Genomic DNA, 18,928 nt, shown 5'->3' with positions numbered 1-18,928 from the left:
GTCAGCAGCCTCTGTGCAGCAGCAGCCAGGGGTGTTCAAGGCTTTGGCTCAATTCTCATGGTGGCATTTAGTCACATCTGTAGCACCTTCTCAGACTGCCACTTGGTTAGAAATAAGAGGCAAAGATGAAATTAGATGAAAAAGGCTACAGTAGAAGCCAAGAAAGGCTGGTTTCCTCCTTCCTGCTAAACTGCTGATGACAAATTATTTCATTCTCTCATGAGTCTCTGTTCTTCCCAAAAGATCATGCACTCTTATTCATCCTTGTAGATTAAATCTCTCATGTGTTGCCTTCTACAAGAGCTTCACGATCCACTGATCCACCTTCTGATTACAGCTGTCCCTTGCCACAAAAGAAACTGCCAATAATCCCAGGAGAGCTTGTGGGGCAAAGACAAAAGTGCAAGTGGGCAGCAGGGCACACGTAGCTGATTTTGGGACGGTTGGTCTGAGTGGTGGGCTGTAAATATTCCCTTCAGCCATATGTGGGGTGGAGAGGAAAGACATACACACTTCAGCCCCATCACAGGGTGCTCTGACCCAGTGCCTGTCTGTGTCAATGGGGGACCAGGACCTGGGGAACACTGCTGTGCTCTCTGGCAAGCCATTGCTGTGTCTCATGGGGATGCTAGTTCCTCCTTAGGGTAGGGCAGGATACCAGAGTCTCAGTGGAACCATATCAATGTCTTTTCCAACCTAAATGATTCTGTGATTCTATATGGAGACTGTCACACACAAACTGAGGCATCTGAGAGAGGAAGCAAGTCTGGCATGGCTTTCCCATGGTCCATGTCTTTCACAGGCTGGTTCAGACACAAATTTAAGGAGTGGTAGCAGTGAATATGAAAACCTCCACATTTTCTGCTGACAGAGATCCTTAGGATTTTACCTACGTGTCTTCTCGCAGCAATAGAATCTCAGCAGCATAGCGCCTTAATACACAGTATCAGCCACAAAACTGCTGAGGGCTGGCTGCCCCCTGGGCCACCAACCCCCTCACAGGCACATCAAAGCTGTGAGTTCTCCTCAGAGCTTATTCGTGAGTTTTCTTTAGAGTCTGCCCAGCTGAAAAGTACAGTGGCATTAAATTGTATAAGCATTTTTTTTTAAACAAACAAAGCCTCCAAGCCTGACAAGCAAGGGCAGGGATGGGATTAGGCAAACATCCTATACAGACGGTTCCCCCTTTCTGTCTGTCAGCTTGTAAGTGCTTTCTCTTCTGGAACTATACAGTACTAACTGAGCCGGAAACAGCTATTTAAAAAGTGATTATAGTGTGACATTTTTGTTTGACCTAACATCAAGCCATGTGCAGCTTAAATGTCAGCAAAGCTATTTACTACAGGGACAGACAGGCCCTAGCATGCTTAAACCTACCCAGCGTCTTAACAGTGGCTGCTGTCTCCACTCGGTGCACATGAATGCCGCCCAAGCCGGGATGTGAAGCACCGCGCTCCGTGCGCTGCCGTGATCGACTGATGCGCTGGGTGGCACAACGCGTTCAGCAACAGGCGCACAGGGAGGAAGGCGAAATAATGCATAATTAAAGCCAATCTCAGGTTAGAAAGCAGAGGCCCATGCAAAAGGTTCCCTCACATTAGCAACAGCACGCCTATGGCCGATGTGTTTTGTTCAGAGATGTCTGAAAGGCTCAAATATTTGGCCAAAAATAGCAAAGCAGATTTTTTTTTGTTAGTGTGGGAGCGGTACCGGCGGCGTGAGAGAGGAGCGAGTGCCGCCCCGGCTGTGGCCAGCGAGCCTGCCCGCAGAGGAGCCCCTGGAGCCCCGCAGCGGAGCGCTGCGGCCTCGGGGTGTTCCCCTCCCCCGGGGCTGGCAGGGCACAAATCGGGCCGCCCAGCGGCGGCTGCCAGGCAGGGTGACAGAGGGGAAGGGAGGCTCCACAGCCCTGTCACCAGCCGTCAAAATAATAGCCAAGCAGTGCGGGGGGGCAGGAAGGTAAGGCAGCGAGTTACGTGCACGTCTCGCAGTGTGAGAACCGGCGGGAGCCTCAGACGGCGGCGGGCTGCAAGCACGGCCACCGCCGCAGGGACAGACAGACAGACAGCGCTGAGCGCTGCCGGAGCTCAGGGACACAATGCGCTCAGTGCCGTGCAGCGGATGGAGATAAGTACGCTCGCAGGTCCGTAAGGGGACTAGAGGCACACATTTGGACAGGGTTCCAGTCTGACCTGCTTCTCAGAGCCTAAAATAACAAACAAATCAGTGTGCCTTTATTTTGAGAAAACGCTGCTCCCAGTAATAAGGGAGGGTGGGGGCACCCAAAAGGAAGCAGGGTTGTGATAAAACTTCCATTTTGTTCTTTCTGGCATGTCAGGGAAAAAAAAAAAAAAAAAGGTACATTATAATTCAGAGTGCCTTTCAGGATTTATTTTTCTTTACATTGTTACATGCCCGACCACATCTGATTTTGGAAGCTAAGCAGGGTCTGACTTGGCTGACATTTGGGAGATGGCTGAAAAGCAAGAGTCTGAGCAGGATCTCTGTGCTCATTATATGAATGTGCAGTGCTTAAAAGCATGACTGGGGGAATAACAAGAATATTCACAGCTTTTCTATATCTTAAAATACTGCTTTTCTTCATCTCTAGCAACTCAAATAACACTACAACTGAAAATAACATAGTGAATATTAAATAAGCATTTTTTAAAATTATAAAAATAGACTGCTTGTGAATACTGGTTAGTACTTCACAAAAAGCACAGAAAAATCCTTTGAGCAAACTGATCATCAGATCATTAGAGATAGGAAATAAATTCTTTTATTTCTGTCTGCTTGCTGTTTACTAAGTGCTGACAGTGGCAGCTGATTGTTAAAATCCCCTCAAAACTCATTTAAGTACAATTAAGTGAAAACAGTATAAGCTTTTTAACAGAAAAGATATGAGAGGTAGCCAGAAGATTTTTTTTTTAACGTGGGATTTATTCTTGTTCTTGGTGTTTCCAGTGACAAAAGGCTGTTATATCATAGAGTGGTTCCCTCATTCTCACTTTACCTTAGAAAATTTCAGAAGACCAAGGCTGATCTGTTACAATTTTACTTTGAGGCTCACAAGAAAGTGGTATAATTTTAAGAAAAGCTTCTCTGTTTAAACATGTTTCTTAGTTAGAACAAATTCAGTTTTAAAACCAATAAAAACTATAACTAGAACTGCCTCTCTCACTCTCTTATCTCAGATTCTGAGTGGGCTCTGTGGTCCAAGGTGAGCTGCTTTTTTTTTTTTTTTTTTTTTTTTTTTTTTTTTTTTTTTTTCCTTTTCATTTCCTCCCCCTGCAAATTTAAAAAGGCAAAACTAACAAGGAATGCATAATAAAGAAAACAAACATCAAACAGATATTTGAGTATCTGTCTTCCACCTTTAAATAAGAAATAAATATGATATGGCAAAGCAAGACAAGATTCACATGCTGTAAGCCTCTCCCACATAGTGCCCAAGATGCCCTCATTCAGTTTTGCAGTCCTTCTTTGTTGTAGCAAAATGTTAGGGATTTCTAAATCCTGATTTGGATGCATCCCCCCACAGCAGAGACAAATCAACAATTACTGAAGCAAGGCAAGTTGTTTTCAGTTTAGCAGGTTTTTTTCTAAGCCAGGCTTGTGGTGTCATTTAAAGTTTGAATGCTTCCATTCTCTGAGAAGACCAGTGGCTTTTCAATAGCAAAAGATCAAATGATGTTAATCAGGCAGTGTGACCTAATCCTCTAATTCAGCTGCCTTTTTACATTAGAAATGTTCTGCTCATGTAAGATTGATTTACTCTTAAATTAACTTTTTTTCCCCCAAATGTGCCATTCTAAAGTTCTACTCTTGGTTCTGCAGATCTGTTACACATATAAGATAAAATAACTTTTTCTTCATTTTGAAGGTTTAGATAGGTTAATCCTAAGGGTTCTGATAGAAAATCTCTTGTTAATCACAGAAAGCCCAAGATGTTATGGAACAGCAGCAAGAAGAATATTTGTTTTCTGGTAGTGATGCTACAGGTTAGCTACCCTGAACTGTCCCTACACTCTGGACAGTTATTGCTGACTACTGGAATGCTACCATAAGTGTACATTCTCCTCAGCCTTCTCGTATGGAGAGGGATGTTTTACATGGGCACGTAGTGACAAGACAAGATGGAACAGCTTTAAACTGAAAGAGACTATGTTTAGATTGGATATTAGGAAAAAATGCTTTCCTGTAAGTGCGGTGAGACACTGGAACAGGTTGCCCAGAGAAGCTGTCAATGTCCCATCCCTGAAAATGTTCCAGGCCAGGTTGGATGGGGCTTTGAGCAACCTGGTCTAATGGAAGGTGTCCCCAGTCATGGCAGTGGGGTGGAACTAGATGGTCTTTAAGGTCTGTTCCAACCCAAAGCATTCTGTAATTCTATTATGTGATTCTAAGCAGAAGACGTCCAGCCCTTGGCACAGATATCAGTGCACGGTGCCTCTCACCAGCACTGACAGCCCACACAGGGCAGAGAGGGGCTCCCTGGGCACAAGGAGACAGTCCAGCATGGTGAGGTGCATGGCAGAGTGAGGGGAGCCACATGACACACATGTACTGTCACTCCAGAGGTTTGCTCTTCTGTACCTTTACTGAAGAATCCTTGCAACAGATTTTCACTAGCTAACTCTACATAGCTGCTAAGATTGCCTCAGACAAGGGAAGATATTACATTCTGGAAAACTAAAATGACCATTTATAGTGTCTGGCAGGTGCTCATTTATTTTTTTGCTATTAGGGAGGGCATCAAGGCTGATATTCCTTCCTGATGGGTCTGTGATACATAACCATTTTGCCCTGTCCACTGAATTACACAACATTTTTTTTCTTTTCATGCCACATGGTAATGAATGAATCCTATCAACTAATTACTTTTCCTGAAGATATTTTGCCAATACAAGGTTTACTGTGCCCGTGCTGGCAGAACATATGAGGATTTTCAAAACCCAATGCGTTATCATTGGTGCTACATTATATAAAGCACAAACTGATTATGATCCACCCAGGAGTAGTTACTGGGTCTCCTCCCAGCCCCTTGGCATTTGGGGAGATGATTTTCACATTACTGCACCAAGTGAACAAAGCAATCTCTCTCCTCCAGCGCTATTTCTTAAAGAAATGGAAGCACAATTTCAGCCTGGCACTGGTAAGCAGCAAATGCGGTTGAAGCAGAAATCTGTGGGCAAAGAGCGCCATCTCCAGCTTATAAATCATAATTACTCTGCGGTAACCAGTTCATTTGGGATTTCTTTTTTGGAATTGCCATCTGTTCTGGCAAAAGATGGAGAAAAAAACCCAGCTGAGACTGATGAAAGATTGAGACTTAAGCCTTAGCACTACCTTAATATCTTGTAGGGAGACTTTGCTAATCCTTGCTGAAGTTTCTTAACTACATAAAAAAGCTGCTTAAAATTGTATGGAGCTGACTTGTTTCTGTTTTCAGGCACTTACTGAAGAATAAAATCCTGACAGAGCTAATATTTGTACTCTGTTGGGGTCCTCCAGCCTACTGAGCTTCCATGTATTTAACACTACACATGATGCTTTGATAGGTATTTGGAAAAGCACATAAACAATACCTCTAACTACTGTCGAATAATGACTGGGTGGAAAACCAGTGTCAATAAGCAATATGCAAAAACAGCACACAAAGTGCTTGTAGAGGAATTATATACATATAAATGCTACAAAACTGACAAATATTACAAAAGCAACACTGAGGCCAGTGCCTGTGAGTCCAGCCTCGTGATTATCGCTCAAGTGTTAATTCTAGAAACATACCTTAAGGACATCAGTGGTAAAGCATTTATCAGACAATAAAATTGGAAATCATACCTCCTCCATACACGTGGGATGTATAAGACTTACCCATATTACAGAATTATTAATGAATATGCAAGAGCAAATTGTTTACTGGATTTAAAGTGCTAGAAATACTAAACATGTACATTGCATAGATCCATTCAGGAAGGGTTAAAAGACAGCGTATCTGTTATCGGCTAGCCTTAAGAATAGCATATCTGAACTAGATCCAGCATCTCATTTAAAATGCAAATTATTAAATTACTCTGTATTATTTTTATGATTGGGTTCTGAAGGCTTTTTTCTCAACCATTCAGGAAACCAGAAAGAGGCTGCAGGAGACAGAAAGAATGTTGAAGAAGCTCTATTAGAAAGAGACCTATAAAAGACAAGAAAGCACTTAAGAACAGTGTGCATTAATTTATGAAGAACAAATCCCACTTGGCCAACCTGACTGCATCCTCTAACAAAATGGTTTACTATTGTGGACAAGGATGTAGCAGTGGACACAATCGATCTTGACTTCATTACAGTGGTTGAAATTATTTCCTGCAGCACTTTCACTCACAAACTGAGGAACTATGGTATGAACAAGATGTCTAATAGATGCACTGAAAATGGCCTAGGCTGAGAGGCTCAGTGGGTGGCACTGGTGGCTTGGCAATGTGCCTGAAGTACCAAAACAGGTTGAGTACTCTAGGGATTGATACAAGGGTCTATATAGAGCATTGTCATATCAAAAATCTGGACCACAGGACAGGATGCACTCTCAGGCTATTTTAAGGTAACGCTAAGTTAGGAGGGATCGCTGACACACTAAATATTAGAGCTTAAATTCTGAGGGACTTTAGGCAGCTTCTGGACTGGTCTGGCAGAAGTTTCAACATGTTTAACACAGAGGAACACAAGGATAAATGCTCAGTTCTGGATCTAAGGCCAAATAAGCCCTTCTATTGGTACCAACTGTGAAGAAACAGCTGGCTAGCAGCTTCATCAGAAAGGACCTGAAAGCAAAGTCCAACACAAGCACATAGCCCGCTCTCATCCCAAAGAGGGGAAATAGCCTACATCAGGAGTACAGCCAGTGTGCTGAGGAAAGTTCCTGTCCCCCTTCGCTTGGTGTTGGTGAAGCGCTGGCTGGACACAGGGCTCACTTTGGTGCTTTCTCAGATCAAGTCAGGGCACCTTCAGTGAAAGCTACCAAGACAGCCGAGACCTGAATCACATCACCGGGAAGGAGGTGTTGGGGTATCCCGGGCCTGCCTTGCCTGCTGAAGAGTTCAAGGCCCATACAAGAGCAGGCTGCCTCTGCCTGGAGGGGGATTTCAATACAGGGGAGCTAAACTTCCCTTGGGAGTGGCATGCAATACCATGGGGAACTGTGGGCACAAGGAGATCCAAAGAGGACATTATGAAACAAACTGGGGAAGGCAGACAGCCTGCACAAAGTATGAAATTTCTATTTTCCATGGTTTCAAGAGCTGTCAAGACAAATTTGCACAGATGTGATTCACTTCAACCAGGAAAGCTGTACTGCAACACTGTCCTAGGGTGACTTCATGATGCTTGTATCCCCAATCATCTGTTCTGTCTGTGCTATTTACTGAGTTCTATGCCCTTAAGAACTGGCTCTGAGAGCGAAGGAGGGAACGAAGAAGCACCAAGTTTTTTTTGAAAACAGCTCTCACTCCTGCACATTCCTCTCCGGACTGTGTTTGTCTGAAGCACAGACCGGCAGCCGGGACAGAGATCTTTGTTGCTTTTTAGTTAGTTTAGCTAGCTAAGGCAGAGAAGTTCCCTGGACTGGTTTTTTTTTTCCTTTTTCTTGGGACTCTTTAAATCTGCTCCAGACTGAAAACGCCAGAGAAGCACCAAGGGCTGGCACCTGCGGCCCACCGGGCCTGGGCCTCCAGAGGGACTGGGGCTGATAAAGAACTGAGTGAGCTGAGCCACCCACGGCAAGCATTTTCTCAAGTTTACCATCTCTGTTCGGAGCAGTGAGAGGTTTTATTGTTTCATATTATGTGGTGGTGTGGATGGTTGAATTTGCCCTGCTTAGTGTGTTAAACCCTGGCTGGGCCCTCCGGAGAAAGATTGACATTTTAAGCATGAGAAGGCAGGTGTTTCGAAGGAATGTGTCAAGGAGAAGAAGGACAGACGAGAGAGAAGATTTGATGAGAGACTCTAGGAAGAGAGAGAGGGAGCTGAAAGAAAGATATTAAAGAAAGGGTTTTAGAGATAGGGAAGAGCCGAAAGAAATATGGGTGGGTTACCGGGTGGATTGGACTTGGGTATGAAATAATTGAAAAAGTTAGAATGTTGGTGGGTCCAATACTGTATGCATATGTTCTATGTACCCCTTCCCCTAATTGATATGCGTAAGTTGATACATCCTCCCTACAAGCTCCTAATTTTAGTTCGCTTCAGTTATGTGTCAATCTCCTTTTCCCGCCACAGTGTTTTCCCTCCCCCATTCCCTCATTGGCCCAAGGATCGCAACCCCTCCCCTTGTCTCCCTGGTGATAAGTTACGATTGGAGGCCACAAAGAGGAACTCCCATTTCCCCTCCCCTCTGCTGAAGGTTTATAAGATCCTGAATCCCTTTGTTCGGGGTCCAGTCCTATCTGGCCCTGACAGTGTTGGTTAAGATTAAAGTTGCTGTTTAACTGTCTGGCTGACTGGATCCTCCTTTCCTGCTCTCTGCGCTCTCGCTTGGGACATCTTATCGCCGTTCAGCCTCCTCCCAGGGCAAAGGACCCACAAGGGCTGACTCCTCTTGAATTGCTGAGGGGCAGCTCAGAACTACGCTTGCTCCGGTGCATGGGCTAGCTCGGGGTGAAGCCGAGGGGCTTCGAATTTGGCACCGCGACAATATTATTCATTCTTTATGCTTGTGGGCATTTTTTTTGTTGTTAAATAAATATTTTTTTCCACTTTTCTCCGAAGAAGTTCTTTTTCCTGGACTGGCTGGGGAGAGGCCGTTTGGGTTTGCTTTCCAGAGGGGCGCTATTCAGAGGTTTCTTCCCAAATTTGCCCTAATCCAGGACAAACACCTAACACGTCTATGATGGTGTACACCCGTGTAAAGGTGATGACTTTCCAGGACTAGGATTCTTGTTTCTTGTGGGCTTTATTATTAATTTAGGAGTTTAAATATTTGCACAAACAAAAATAAAAAATACTCTGCCATCTGTTGATAGCTGGCAAAACTGCAGATGTTCTTTCCTGAAACAGACTATTTCATCACCACACGTAAACAATTATCCGCTATTTCAGTTGGCAATATAAAAGTAGCAAAGAAATGCAATGTATTTTGAAAATCCACCGATTGTCAGGTAAGTATTATTTATTCACCGTGTTATTTATTCAACTCATAAAAGTGACGTATGTGCTTGTAGCAAGATGCTGGGAGTCCACAGAAAAACTTAAAACTCATCAGCAACCCTGGTAACTATCTCCTCTTCTCTGAACAATAACATGAGTTTACTATTTTTTTAGGTATGGTAAAGGTCACCGAGATGCTCAGTTTCGACAGAAGTGTCAGCTATTCCTGCCCTCGAGGCTGCCTTTCGCTCCTCCCTGCTGGACCCCGGCGGAACAGAGGAGCGAACACTCCTGCCACCTTCCCTTCCCCGCTCCGCAGCGCTCATGCCCGTGAGCAGCCCGCCTGCTTTGGCGGCTTTTCTCGTTGCAGCCCGTGTCGTTCTTTTTTGTGGTTAATGAAACCCGAGGAGCCAGAGCTCTGGGGACGCGGTTCCCCCCGCTGACACCTTTCCCCACACACCTGCGCCGGGCCCCGCTGCGGACGCGTTCCCGGGGGGCGCAGGGCGGGCACGGCCGCCTCCCGCCCGGCAGGAGGAGGAGGAGCCGCGGCCGGGCCGTGCTGCCGATGGCGGCGAGCGGCGGCGCCGGGCTGCTGGCCTTCCTGCGCCTGCTGGGGCAGCTCAAGGTGGGCGCGGGCCAAGGGCCGGGGCGCGGGGCCGGGTTCCCCCGGCAGTGCCGGGCTGGCAGCGGGCCGCGCCTGGCGGAGGCCGGCGTGAGCCGCGGCTTCCGCCCGCGCTGTGGCAGCGCAGCGGGCCCGGCCGGGAGTCGCGGGTGCCGCCGTGTGCCGGCGCTTCGGCCGCGGCTGGGCCGTGCTCCCGGCCGGGTGCAGCCCTCGGGGCCGGGCTGGGCCTGGGGCTGGTGTTCGCTGGGAGCAGCAAAGCTCTCCGGAGCGTGGAGGCCGTGGTGGGGCGGAATTTCTGCTGGTGTCTCTGAAAGCAGGGCCTGCGAAGCCAAGAGATTTAACCTCCACAGTGGCACGGTCTGTGGATACGGTGGTATCCGCGCAGAGCGTGGACTCGATGATCTCTGCGGCTTTTTCCAGCCGACACTGATTCTGTGATTCTGTGGCACGAACGCAGAGAGTGCCGCGGACAGGATGGGTGTACAGGAACGTGGCAAACCCCGAGAGCGTCTCCGACCATATGTACAGGATGGCGATGATGGCTTTGGTGACTGAAGACAAAAGCCTTAACAAGGACAGGTGAGACAGCCTCTGCTTATCACGACCATATGTTAATGTTGTAGGAGAGCTGCAAATGCTAAAAGAAACTGTAGTCCCGAGTAAGAGCTTTTAAATCACACTGAGGGACTTTGAAATCCTTTCCCCTCTTCTTTTCTCTCTCTCCTTTGGACAGGATCTCCTCCTGTTTACCTGGACAATTGAAAGGGGCTAAAAACTTCATGCTTAACTGTGAGTGTTGAGGCAAGTGCTTAGGGCAGAGGCTCAAAGCTGGTCTTCTTTTAAGCAGTAAATAAACAGGCTGAAGACCTTTGTTAAAACACAGTGTGAAGAAACAGAGCCATGTCAGACCCACAGACCATGTGGATTTTGACAGAGTGAAGGAGCACTCAGCAGCAGTAAGGAGCCACAGAAATTCTCTAGGATAGCAGAGGAAGCTCTAGGAGCTGATGTGAAGGCTTTTTTGAGTATTCTGCTGGAGATTGGCATAGCTACAGAGCTGTGAGTGACAGATTGTAGACTGAATTTGGGATTGCTCCAATCACATTACCTTCTACCTGCCGCAGGAATAATGTGAAGTATATAATGTAGTTAATTACCAGAGCATCTCCAAAAGCTGAGTATACAAAAGCTAAGTGCATTGCCTTTGAATATTATGCTGTGGTACACAGTGTATTTATACTTAAATCTACATTTACAAGCAGTAGGGACTAGAAATCAGAAATCAAAATCATGTCTGGGTGGAAAATAGTCCCCGTAACAAAAAAGTGGAAAATATTACATAAGGTTTAGGAAAAGCTCTGACCAGCCTTTAAAGAGTATATGAAGGGGGATAAATTTTGCAGTCTCTTAGCCTTTTGGATAAGTTTTCAACTTAAAATGCTGAAAAACTAATTATTCTGTCCCTCCTTCTTGTCAGATGCATACGATTGGCTTTGGTTCATGATATGGCCGAATGCATTGTTGGAGATATTGCTCCTGCAGATAATATCCCAAAAGAGGAGAAACACAGGAGAGAAAAGGTATGAACATAAGGTATGAAGCCACAGCTGCAGGGCATTCTGTGTGTTTTAATGTTCTGGTAGTGGTGAAGGAGCACTCCAAGCAATATAATACATTGGCATTGGAGAAGCCTGCCACAACCAAGTAGAGTTTTCAACTCATTGTGATTTTTGTACCTGTAACGTCACCAAGTACAAGTTATGGAAGAATAATTGAAGTAATCTTCACCTTGGCCATTTATTCCTGAACTAGCTGCAGTTTTGGTAGCCTGAATTTGTCACGTTCACCAGCCTTACCATGAGGTGAGGAGCAGGGAGTAGGTGCACTGAGTAGGATGGATGACAGTTCATGTCAGATCATGTGTGTGGTGCCACATCACGAGGTTGACAGAGACTTCATTTAAACCTTTTGCACAGAACCTCAGATGCAGATGTCTTATTCTGTTGTTGTGATTCTTTGAGTGCAGCATGCCTAGAGTCACTTTATTTTTGGCCTTGCACATATCCAGACTGTTGGTTTGTTGTTTTTGGTTGGTGGCATTATTTGAAGAAAATGTAAACCATTTCTGTAGCCACAGCTAGAGGGCAATGTCATGCCTCAGGAACTCTTCACAGGCGTTTTTTTGTTCAGTGTAAGAACACACTAGGAAGTATATTGAAAAAAGAAACACCGAAATTAGAATCAGTAAATAAAATAATGCCAGATGCACTTTAGATCTTTAATTTCCACTTTCTTAGCAAAGAGCTTACTCCTAGTGTTAGTCATGGCCTGCCAGCTCCTAGTTTTAACTAGATAAGCATAAAAGGTGGGGGGATAATCACTGAAGTGTATGTTACACTCTTCAGAGAGTTTCAGAACACTGAACAAAAGAAATGTCTTTCCTGGAAGCCCCTAAAAGTTATTGTGTCACTGAGGATCAGCCTTCAGCATTGGTCTAGAGAGAATTCTCATTTGAATTTGGGCAAGGAAAAAGAGATTTTGATGCCTAGGTATATGTAAGAAGTTTTGTTAAGTATTTGTGGCTCCTTTTGCTCCCATTTCAGTCAGTGAGGACTTTCTATTGACTCTGTGGGAAGGCGAGTAAAGCATTAAACATTTGGGATGACTCTGAAATACTTTGTTGCAAAAATAGGCCATGGGTAGCCGCTTCAGGAGGTGGCCTGAGGTGAGTTATCAATACTCCGCTTCCACTGCAGAGTTTTCTCCTTTTTTCTGTTTGCTCCACAGCCAACATTGAGCTGACTCTGAAGTTTGCTGCCTGTGCACTAACTTTAACCAGTGAGTCTCATCAACATTAAGGTAGCAGAAAATGAACCTGATTAAAAAAAAAATTGGAGTTTTATTTGGAGGAGAGAGGGTGCTGTATAGAGTAAAGGGTTTTTTTGCCAGGTAAATCATTTTAGCCACCTAACCTTGAAATCTGATGAGTTCCAGAGCTGGAAAGAGGTGAGAAGGAGTGAGACCTTGACGCTTCAGTGGTGCCAAGCAATGGGGAACCATACTGTGACACTATATCCTGTATTTAAAGTGGAGAAACAATCATGGCATAAAACCTTTGTCTTGCCTGTGATGTTGGTTGTTTCAGAACCAGCCCTTCATGTTACTGAGCAAACAGTAGAGATGGCACAGAAATGAGACTGATCAGCTGAGAGAACACAAAGAAAGTGCAGAACAATTTCTGGAGTCCCAAGTTCTGCTAGCAGCCTGCTCCAGTGCAGGCTTCCTACAGGGTCACAGCCTCCTTTGGGTATCCCCCTGCTTCAAATCCTCCATGGGCCCCGGGTGGATATTTCCACCATGGACCTCCAGGGCCTGCAGGTAGATCTCTGCTCCTCTGTAGGCCTGCAGGGGCACAGCTCACCATGATCTTGCTCAGGGGCTGCAGGGGAATCTCTGCTCTGGCATCTGCAGCACCTCCTCCTTCTCCTCCTTCACTAACCCCGGTATCTGCAGGGTTCTTCCTCTCACTTCTTATTCCTTGTTCTGGGTGGAGTTGCACAGAGATTTCCCCTCCCCTTAAATGAGTTATCCAGAGGTGCCTTGGCTGTAGCCAAACGTTGCCATGACAAAAAAAAAAATACAGTAATATGCTGTGTAGTGGATGTTTCTGCTAGCTTGGTAACAACGAGATAATTATTCAGAAAAGATAATGATAAAAATGTTTCTCAGAAAATAGATAAATAGAAAAGGCTTGTTTTTTTTTCAGACAGCTATGCAACAACTGACACAACATCTATCAGAGGACCTCAGTAAAGAAATCTATGAACTCTGGGAAGTAAGTTTGCAGTCTTTTAATCCTGTGTTAAAATCCAGGGTGACCCATTACCTTCTTCCCTCTGAAATTGTGCCATCTCTGATTTTGACCTCAAGAAAGTGAGATTTATTTGCTTAGAAGATAAAGCTTAACAGTATGAGTCAAGGTCATTTTAGAATCCTTTTCAAACAGAAACACTGGACTTGGGTAAAAGAATGGTATTCTGCCCCTAGCCTCTGAGTTTCAGATGAACCGGTCCAGGGCTTGGTGTGTACAGCTGAAGGAAGGGTTTGTCCTCTACATCCGGCCCTCTGGATATAAATCTGATTTTTTATTACATTATTGCTTTCTTTCATATCTGTCCATTTGCAGCTTATAATACAGGAAAAAAATGATAGCTGATAGTGCTGTGGTTTATCTTCTGCTTCTTATGCAAGTAACTTCTGTGGCTTTCATTTCTTTCTAATAAACTCCATTAGACCAGATATTTAGTAATAACTTAAAATGATTAAGTAAACTGAAGTTTAAATTAAATGTGAGAAAAAACCCATGATTTTCTACAAACACTGGAGATTTCCGGTCTTGGATTCCTTAAAAGTTTGTATTAGAAAGTATCTTTTGTGTTTGAAGGTGATTTAACCATTTTTATGTGAACCCATGTTGTTAATTGACGAGATCTTTTATGACGAGATCTTGGAAATGAGGGATGATTAGATTATTTCCAAACAATTCAAGTTTATAATTACTGTGCTTTATCTCCTCCTGGCATACCGTCACACAGAGGGAATTGCATCCACAACCTCTCATTCAAACAATGCATTCCATGTTTCTTGGACTCCGTGACCTGAGTATGGATCTTACATTCATATTCTTTTTTATTTAGAGTGTATTTAAATTCCAGATATTTGCATTCAATTTCTTCTTTTTGCTACAACACCCTGTTTGTGGTTTTGTTTTAGGTTTAGGATTATTTTTGGGATTTTTTTCTCTGTTGTAGTTGTGTGGTTGAACAGGCAGTGGGGATGGGCTCTCAGAGCTATAAGGTAACGGGATAAACCAACATCATCAGATATGGGAAGTAATATGTGTGTACTTTTTTTAGGGAGCACTGGTTTCTTCTCCCTGGAGAAACTGTTATAATTGAGGAGAATGAGGTTTTGATAGATAAGGTTAGTACTGTATAATTGGGGTTTTTTTCTTTGCTGCTCTTCTCTGTGACACTGTAAGAGCTGGGTCAGTATGGAGTCAGTTCTTCAGCATGTTAGTTTTTCATCATTCTCATTAACCATAATTTAATATGTGCACACTCTTGATAATTTGGTCTTTGTTTCTACTTTCAGGATTATTTATTGGCACTGTCTGCAATTCATTAGCATGAGTGCAACCCTAAAAATCTACTATTCACAGGTAGTCTCTCTAGTGTTAAGTGGAACAACTAGTTGCTCCTTAACAAGGAAAAAAGAAAAGATAAAGAGAATAAGAAGCCTCTGATAACTTGGTGTGCTGCTGTGCTCTCAGCTGGCCAGAGACATTTCCCCATGACTTTTTTTTGTGAGTGAAGGTGGTTATGGACTAGAGCTGAACAGTGCTGAGCAGGACAAGATCTCTTGACACTTTTAGCAAGTCCTTCCACACTGCCCTGCCCTTGTCTCTGTCTCTCTTTGCCTTTCAGCTGTACAAGGCCTGCTGCTTTGGATGGTGTTGGTGGGTACTTGGCGAATGTAGTGTAGGGGAGAGAGGCAGCAGAAAGATGCCTCAGATCTATTTTCACTTCATAATTCAATCCCAGATAGGTTTGAAAAACCAGGAAAGTAAATGAGTCAGCACATTTCAGCTCTGTCCTGCTTTTTTATTCCCAATTACAAAAGCACGCAAATGATTTTTAAAAGATGGATGGCCTGTGGTGTTGGAGAGTCCAGTTAGTGTTTTTCCAAAGTACACTGTTATTTCAGAATCTTAACCACCTGTGGGGAGGAAACAGTGTTTGTTTGAGCACTGTGCACAGTTCCACGTGGCACAGCTGATGTTTCTTGAGGGCAGTGTGAGCTGAGGTGTGAATAACTTCTGGTGGGCTGTACAGCACAGAGGTTGGCAACACATTGATACTCCCACCTAATTGCTGGAGGTGGGACTGACTTTTACAGGTGAACAGCCCTATTTCTCCTTTTCCTGAAGTTCTACTTTGTAATGCTGCCAAGAGTTTTGTTTGTCTTTGAGGGACCCTCGCCCCTGCAAAATAGATTATAAAAAAATAGGGTAGAAATAAATAGATTTAAGAAAATTAGTACTTAAACATTTTAAAATGAGGCAAAGCTCAGGTTGAAAAGAGAAAAACAAGATAGAAACACTGAAATGAAATTTATTACTAAAATAATGATGATGTAACTGAAAATTAAGAGTACCATTGAAATCTAAATAGAATAGTAAACCAGTCATGGCTATTGAAGTCTGGATTTCTGGCTTCAAAGGTAAAGTAATAAGCCTAAGAACAGGCTCCTAATAGTATGCAAGACAAAGAAATGACTGTCATGCTTATCTGAACATCCCTGTGCTGGAATTACAAACTGGGATTTTGCTACTGTGGATGACACTCAGGCCACATTTGTTGTCCTAAGATGCAGAAAGGAATGCCACATTCTGATCAGTAGGCAAATCTCTTCCTGCATTCTTGCTGCTCTTCTCTGTGGAAGGTTCTGTGGATCTGGGAGCACAGATGGGCCCAGTGTGTACTTTGGTGTGATTAATGCTGGTGGGGATGATGAATAGGGTCAGACCTGCCAATGGTATCAAGTCATGCTAACCTGCACAGAAGAAAACCCTTTTTTATGGGGTTGTGTTTGGAAGTCAGGAGAGTCAGGAAGACCTGCTCAGGAGACATCATATGCAATGCAGTAGATTTGGAAAAGAGAAAATGCAATGCCAGGCATGTCTGCAGCCATCGCTGGAAGCAAATGGCAGCAAAATTGTTCAAGCTGACTTGACATGTGAATTGCTCATATACTGATGATGACTGTAGAGAGGGAAAAGGTAGCAGAGAGATTAAGGGACTTAAGTTCTGATAGGGAGGAAACCCCTTATCCACTCCCCTTCGTATCTCCCAGGAGAGACATAAGGACATAAGCAGCTCAGACAGATTAGACCAAAAAGATTAGGCAGGAATGACAGGAGAAATATAAAGAACAACTCCATATAGAAACAGCAAGTGGTGAGAAAAGTGCAAAATGGGTCTTAAAAATAGATGGTGACAGTGCATAGGCACACACTGACACACTGTCGTAATTTATAGCCTTAACCAGGCCTGAAATAATCTTTATATGTAAAATATTTTAAATCAAACCTATTGTTTGACTTGTATGTCATGCAGAGTTGCTTCCATATCATCCCTGATTCAGCCAAAATAGTTGGTATGTTTAGATTATGGAAAAGATTGTATTTTACATGTCACTGCAATTAATATAAAATTGGCACATATTTCTAGTGTTTTGCTGACCACTGTGTTTGTAAAAACAAAGTGAAAGACGTAATTGTGCTGAATGTTTCTTGAGTGGCTTGTAGTAACGAAGAAAAATCTAGATATATAAAGAGATTTTAATGTTTTGTTTCAGAGTAACAAAACTATTTTCTTATAACTGCAAATCTTTTCAGGAATATGAAAACCAGTCTACTGCAGAGGCCAAGTTTGTCAAGCAGTTGGATCAGTGTGAGATGATACTGCAGGCATTTGAGTATGAAGAGCTGGAAAACACACCTGGCAGACTGCAGGATTTTTTTGATTCAACTGCTGGTATGACATTTGGGCTTTTTTTCCCTTCTATCATAAATGAAATATATAAATTGCCTTTTTTTTCTGACAGACATTCTGAGCAAGTGAGAACTAAGTCCCCTAATATTCTGGGGAAACTTAATGCAATGTGAACATACCAGATATTTCTCTGTAGGTATTAAACCTGAATTTCATTTATGCCAAATTCCTTTTACATCACTTTTTACCTTGGAGAGAGGCTCAGCTTTCATTACACTTGCATGTGTGTAAAGATCTCCCTGAAACATCAGTCTCTTCATGTAGGAGTCTTCAGTGTTCCCCGATGCTCTGACAGCAGCTTGTTTGGCAATGTTTCAGGAACCAGTGGGGTTTGCTATCCCCAAGGGAGCTGAGTGACCAGCCCAAGGTGCCTGTGAGAAGCTCCTCAGTGAAATGATTACATGGCAACTCTGTTACTTTTTATTCTATCCACCGCTTTTCATCTTTTGCAAAATAAGCTGGTAGTGGAAAGCAGAGATGGGTAAAATAATAAACTTTATCATTTTGGCAAGGTAGTTGAACATCAGATAAGGGCTGTAGCTAACTCATCCTGTCCTGGAAAAAAAAACTAGGGATAGACAGACTCCAGGAGTAAGAGGACCAGCAGTCACCAAACAGTCCCTGACAAGTCCCATTTACACTTTAATGACTGCCCAGGGAAATAATAATCTCTCTGGACTTTGGTAAGCGAAGGAAAAAAAAGGACAACATGAATGAAGCTTGTAATGTTTTATTTTCTAACTGACACCTTTGCTCCCCTACCAGAATTCAACAACTTAAATTGAGCTGGTGTCTGTGTAGAGCCTACAGCAGGTACCCTAAGTGCTCCTGTAATTGGGGTGGTTTCTTACAGCACGATATGTAGTCTCAGATTATCTTGGTCAGGGTGCATCCCTTTTTCAGCTCTTAAATGTCTTAATGGAGCACAAAATACAAGCTCTTTATGAAGAAGAGGTGTAACTACACTAACTCTGTAGTTGGATTGAACTGGAAGTATTCACTCTCGTAAGAGAGTAATTTGACATTTATTCTGAGCCTGAAGTGACATCCCTGCTATTGTTCCAATGCCAGTCTTTCACACATGGCAAAATGAGAGCATTTTTCATTAACTTTCCCATTCTTTTGTTTTGCAGGGAAGTTTGTTCACCCAGAAATACTCCAGCTTGTATCTCTGATGAACACAGAAAGGAAAAAAAGAATAGCTGCCACATCTCATCCACATTCCTGAGGTGCTCCTAAAGGCTGTAGCCACAATAAATGCTTTGGTTTATATTCTGGTCGTTATTTTTCCTCCTCTAACATCACTGATTCTGCTGGCAGAATTTTTCTTGTGCATTCATTGCTGAGAATCCCAGCACCACATAGAGGGGAGCAGGTAGTTTTGTTGCCTCCCAGGTCAGAGGTTGTGTCAGGGAACAAAGAATCAGTATATTTAAGGTTTTCCTTCTTTCAATCAGCCTGATTAATGCAGTCTCAGTTACAAATAGATTCTCCACTGAGGAAATTCAGGTAGGTTTAAAAATTAGTTGATTGCAATCTAATCTGTTCATGTAAT

General features: G+C 43.6%; 1 protein-coding gene across 4 annotated transcripts; it reads left to right on the top strand.

Annotated features, from left to right (window-relative positions):
* Window positions 1-1,165: 1,165 nt before the first annotated feature.
* HDDC2 (HD domain containing 2) lies at window positions 1,166-18,645 on the top strand. 4 transcript variants are annotated; one of them, XM_063389939.1, is made up of 6 exons: window positions 2,002-2,140; window positions 9,310-9,760; window positions 10,215-10,336; window positions 11,235-11,337; window positions 17,217-17,355; window positions 18,507-18,645. In XM_063389939.1, exons 2-6 carry the CDS (start codon window positions 9,701-9,703, stop codon window positions 18,599-18,601), a joined length of 519 nt encoding a protein of 172 aa, XP_063246009.1. In that variant the 5' UTR covers window positions 2,002-2,140; window positions 9,310-9,700; the 3' UTR covers window positions 18,602-18,645. The 4 variants fall into 4 exon arrangements, with proteins under 4 accessions (XP_063246007.1, XP_063246006.1, XP_063246009.1 ...); XM_063389938.1 differs by lacking the exon at window positions 2,002-2,140 and adding an exon at window positions 13,524-13,592 and having other exon boundaries at window positions 9,342-9,760; XM_063389937.1 differs by lacking the exons at window positions 9,310-9,760; window positions 10,215-10,336; window positions 11,235-11,337; window positions 17,217-17,355; window positions 18,507-18,645 and adding an exon at window positions 6,129-9,232 and having other exon boundaries at window positions 1,166-2,140.
* Window positions 18,646-18,928: the final 283 nt, after the last annotated feature.

The sequence above is a fragment of the Prinia subflava genome, chromosome 2, assembly GCF_021018805.1.
Source record: "Prinia subflava isolate CZ2003 ecotype Zambia chromosome 2, Cam_Psub_1.2, whole genome shotgun sequence".
Classification (NCBI taxonomy): Eukaryota; Metazoa; Chordata; class Aves; order Passeriformes; family Cisticolidae; genus Prinia; species Prinia subflava.
The sequence above is the reverse complement of the archived record's forward strand: the minus strand, read 5'-3'. Positions and strand labels throughout refer to the sequence as shown.

What these genes read in the sequence shown, in the direction of transcription:
- HDDC2 (XM_063389936.1), top strand. Translation starts at nt 1,615, where the DNA reads ATGGCCGATGTGTTTTGTTCAGAGATGTCTGAAAGGCTCAAATATTTG. An exon ending in GGAGATAAGTACGCTCGCAG is followed by an intron (nt 2,141 to 9,309) that starts GTCCGTAAGGGG and finishes CTATTTTTTTAG; the next exon opens with GTATGGTAAAGGTCACCGAG.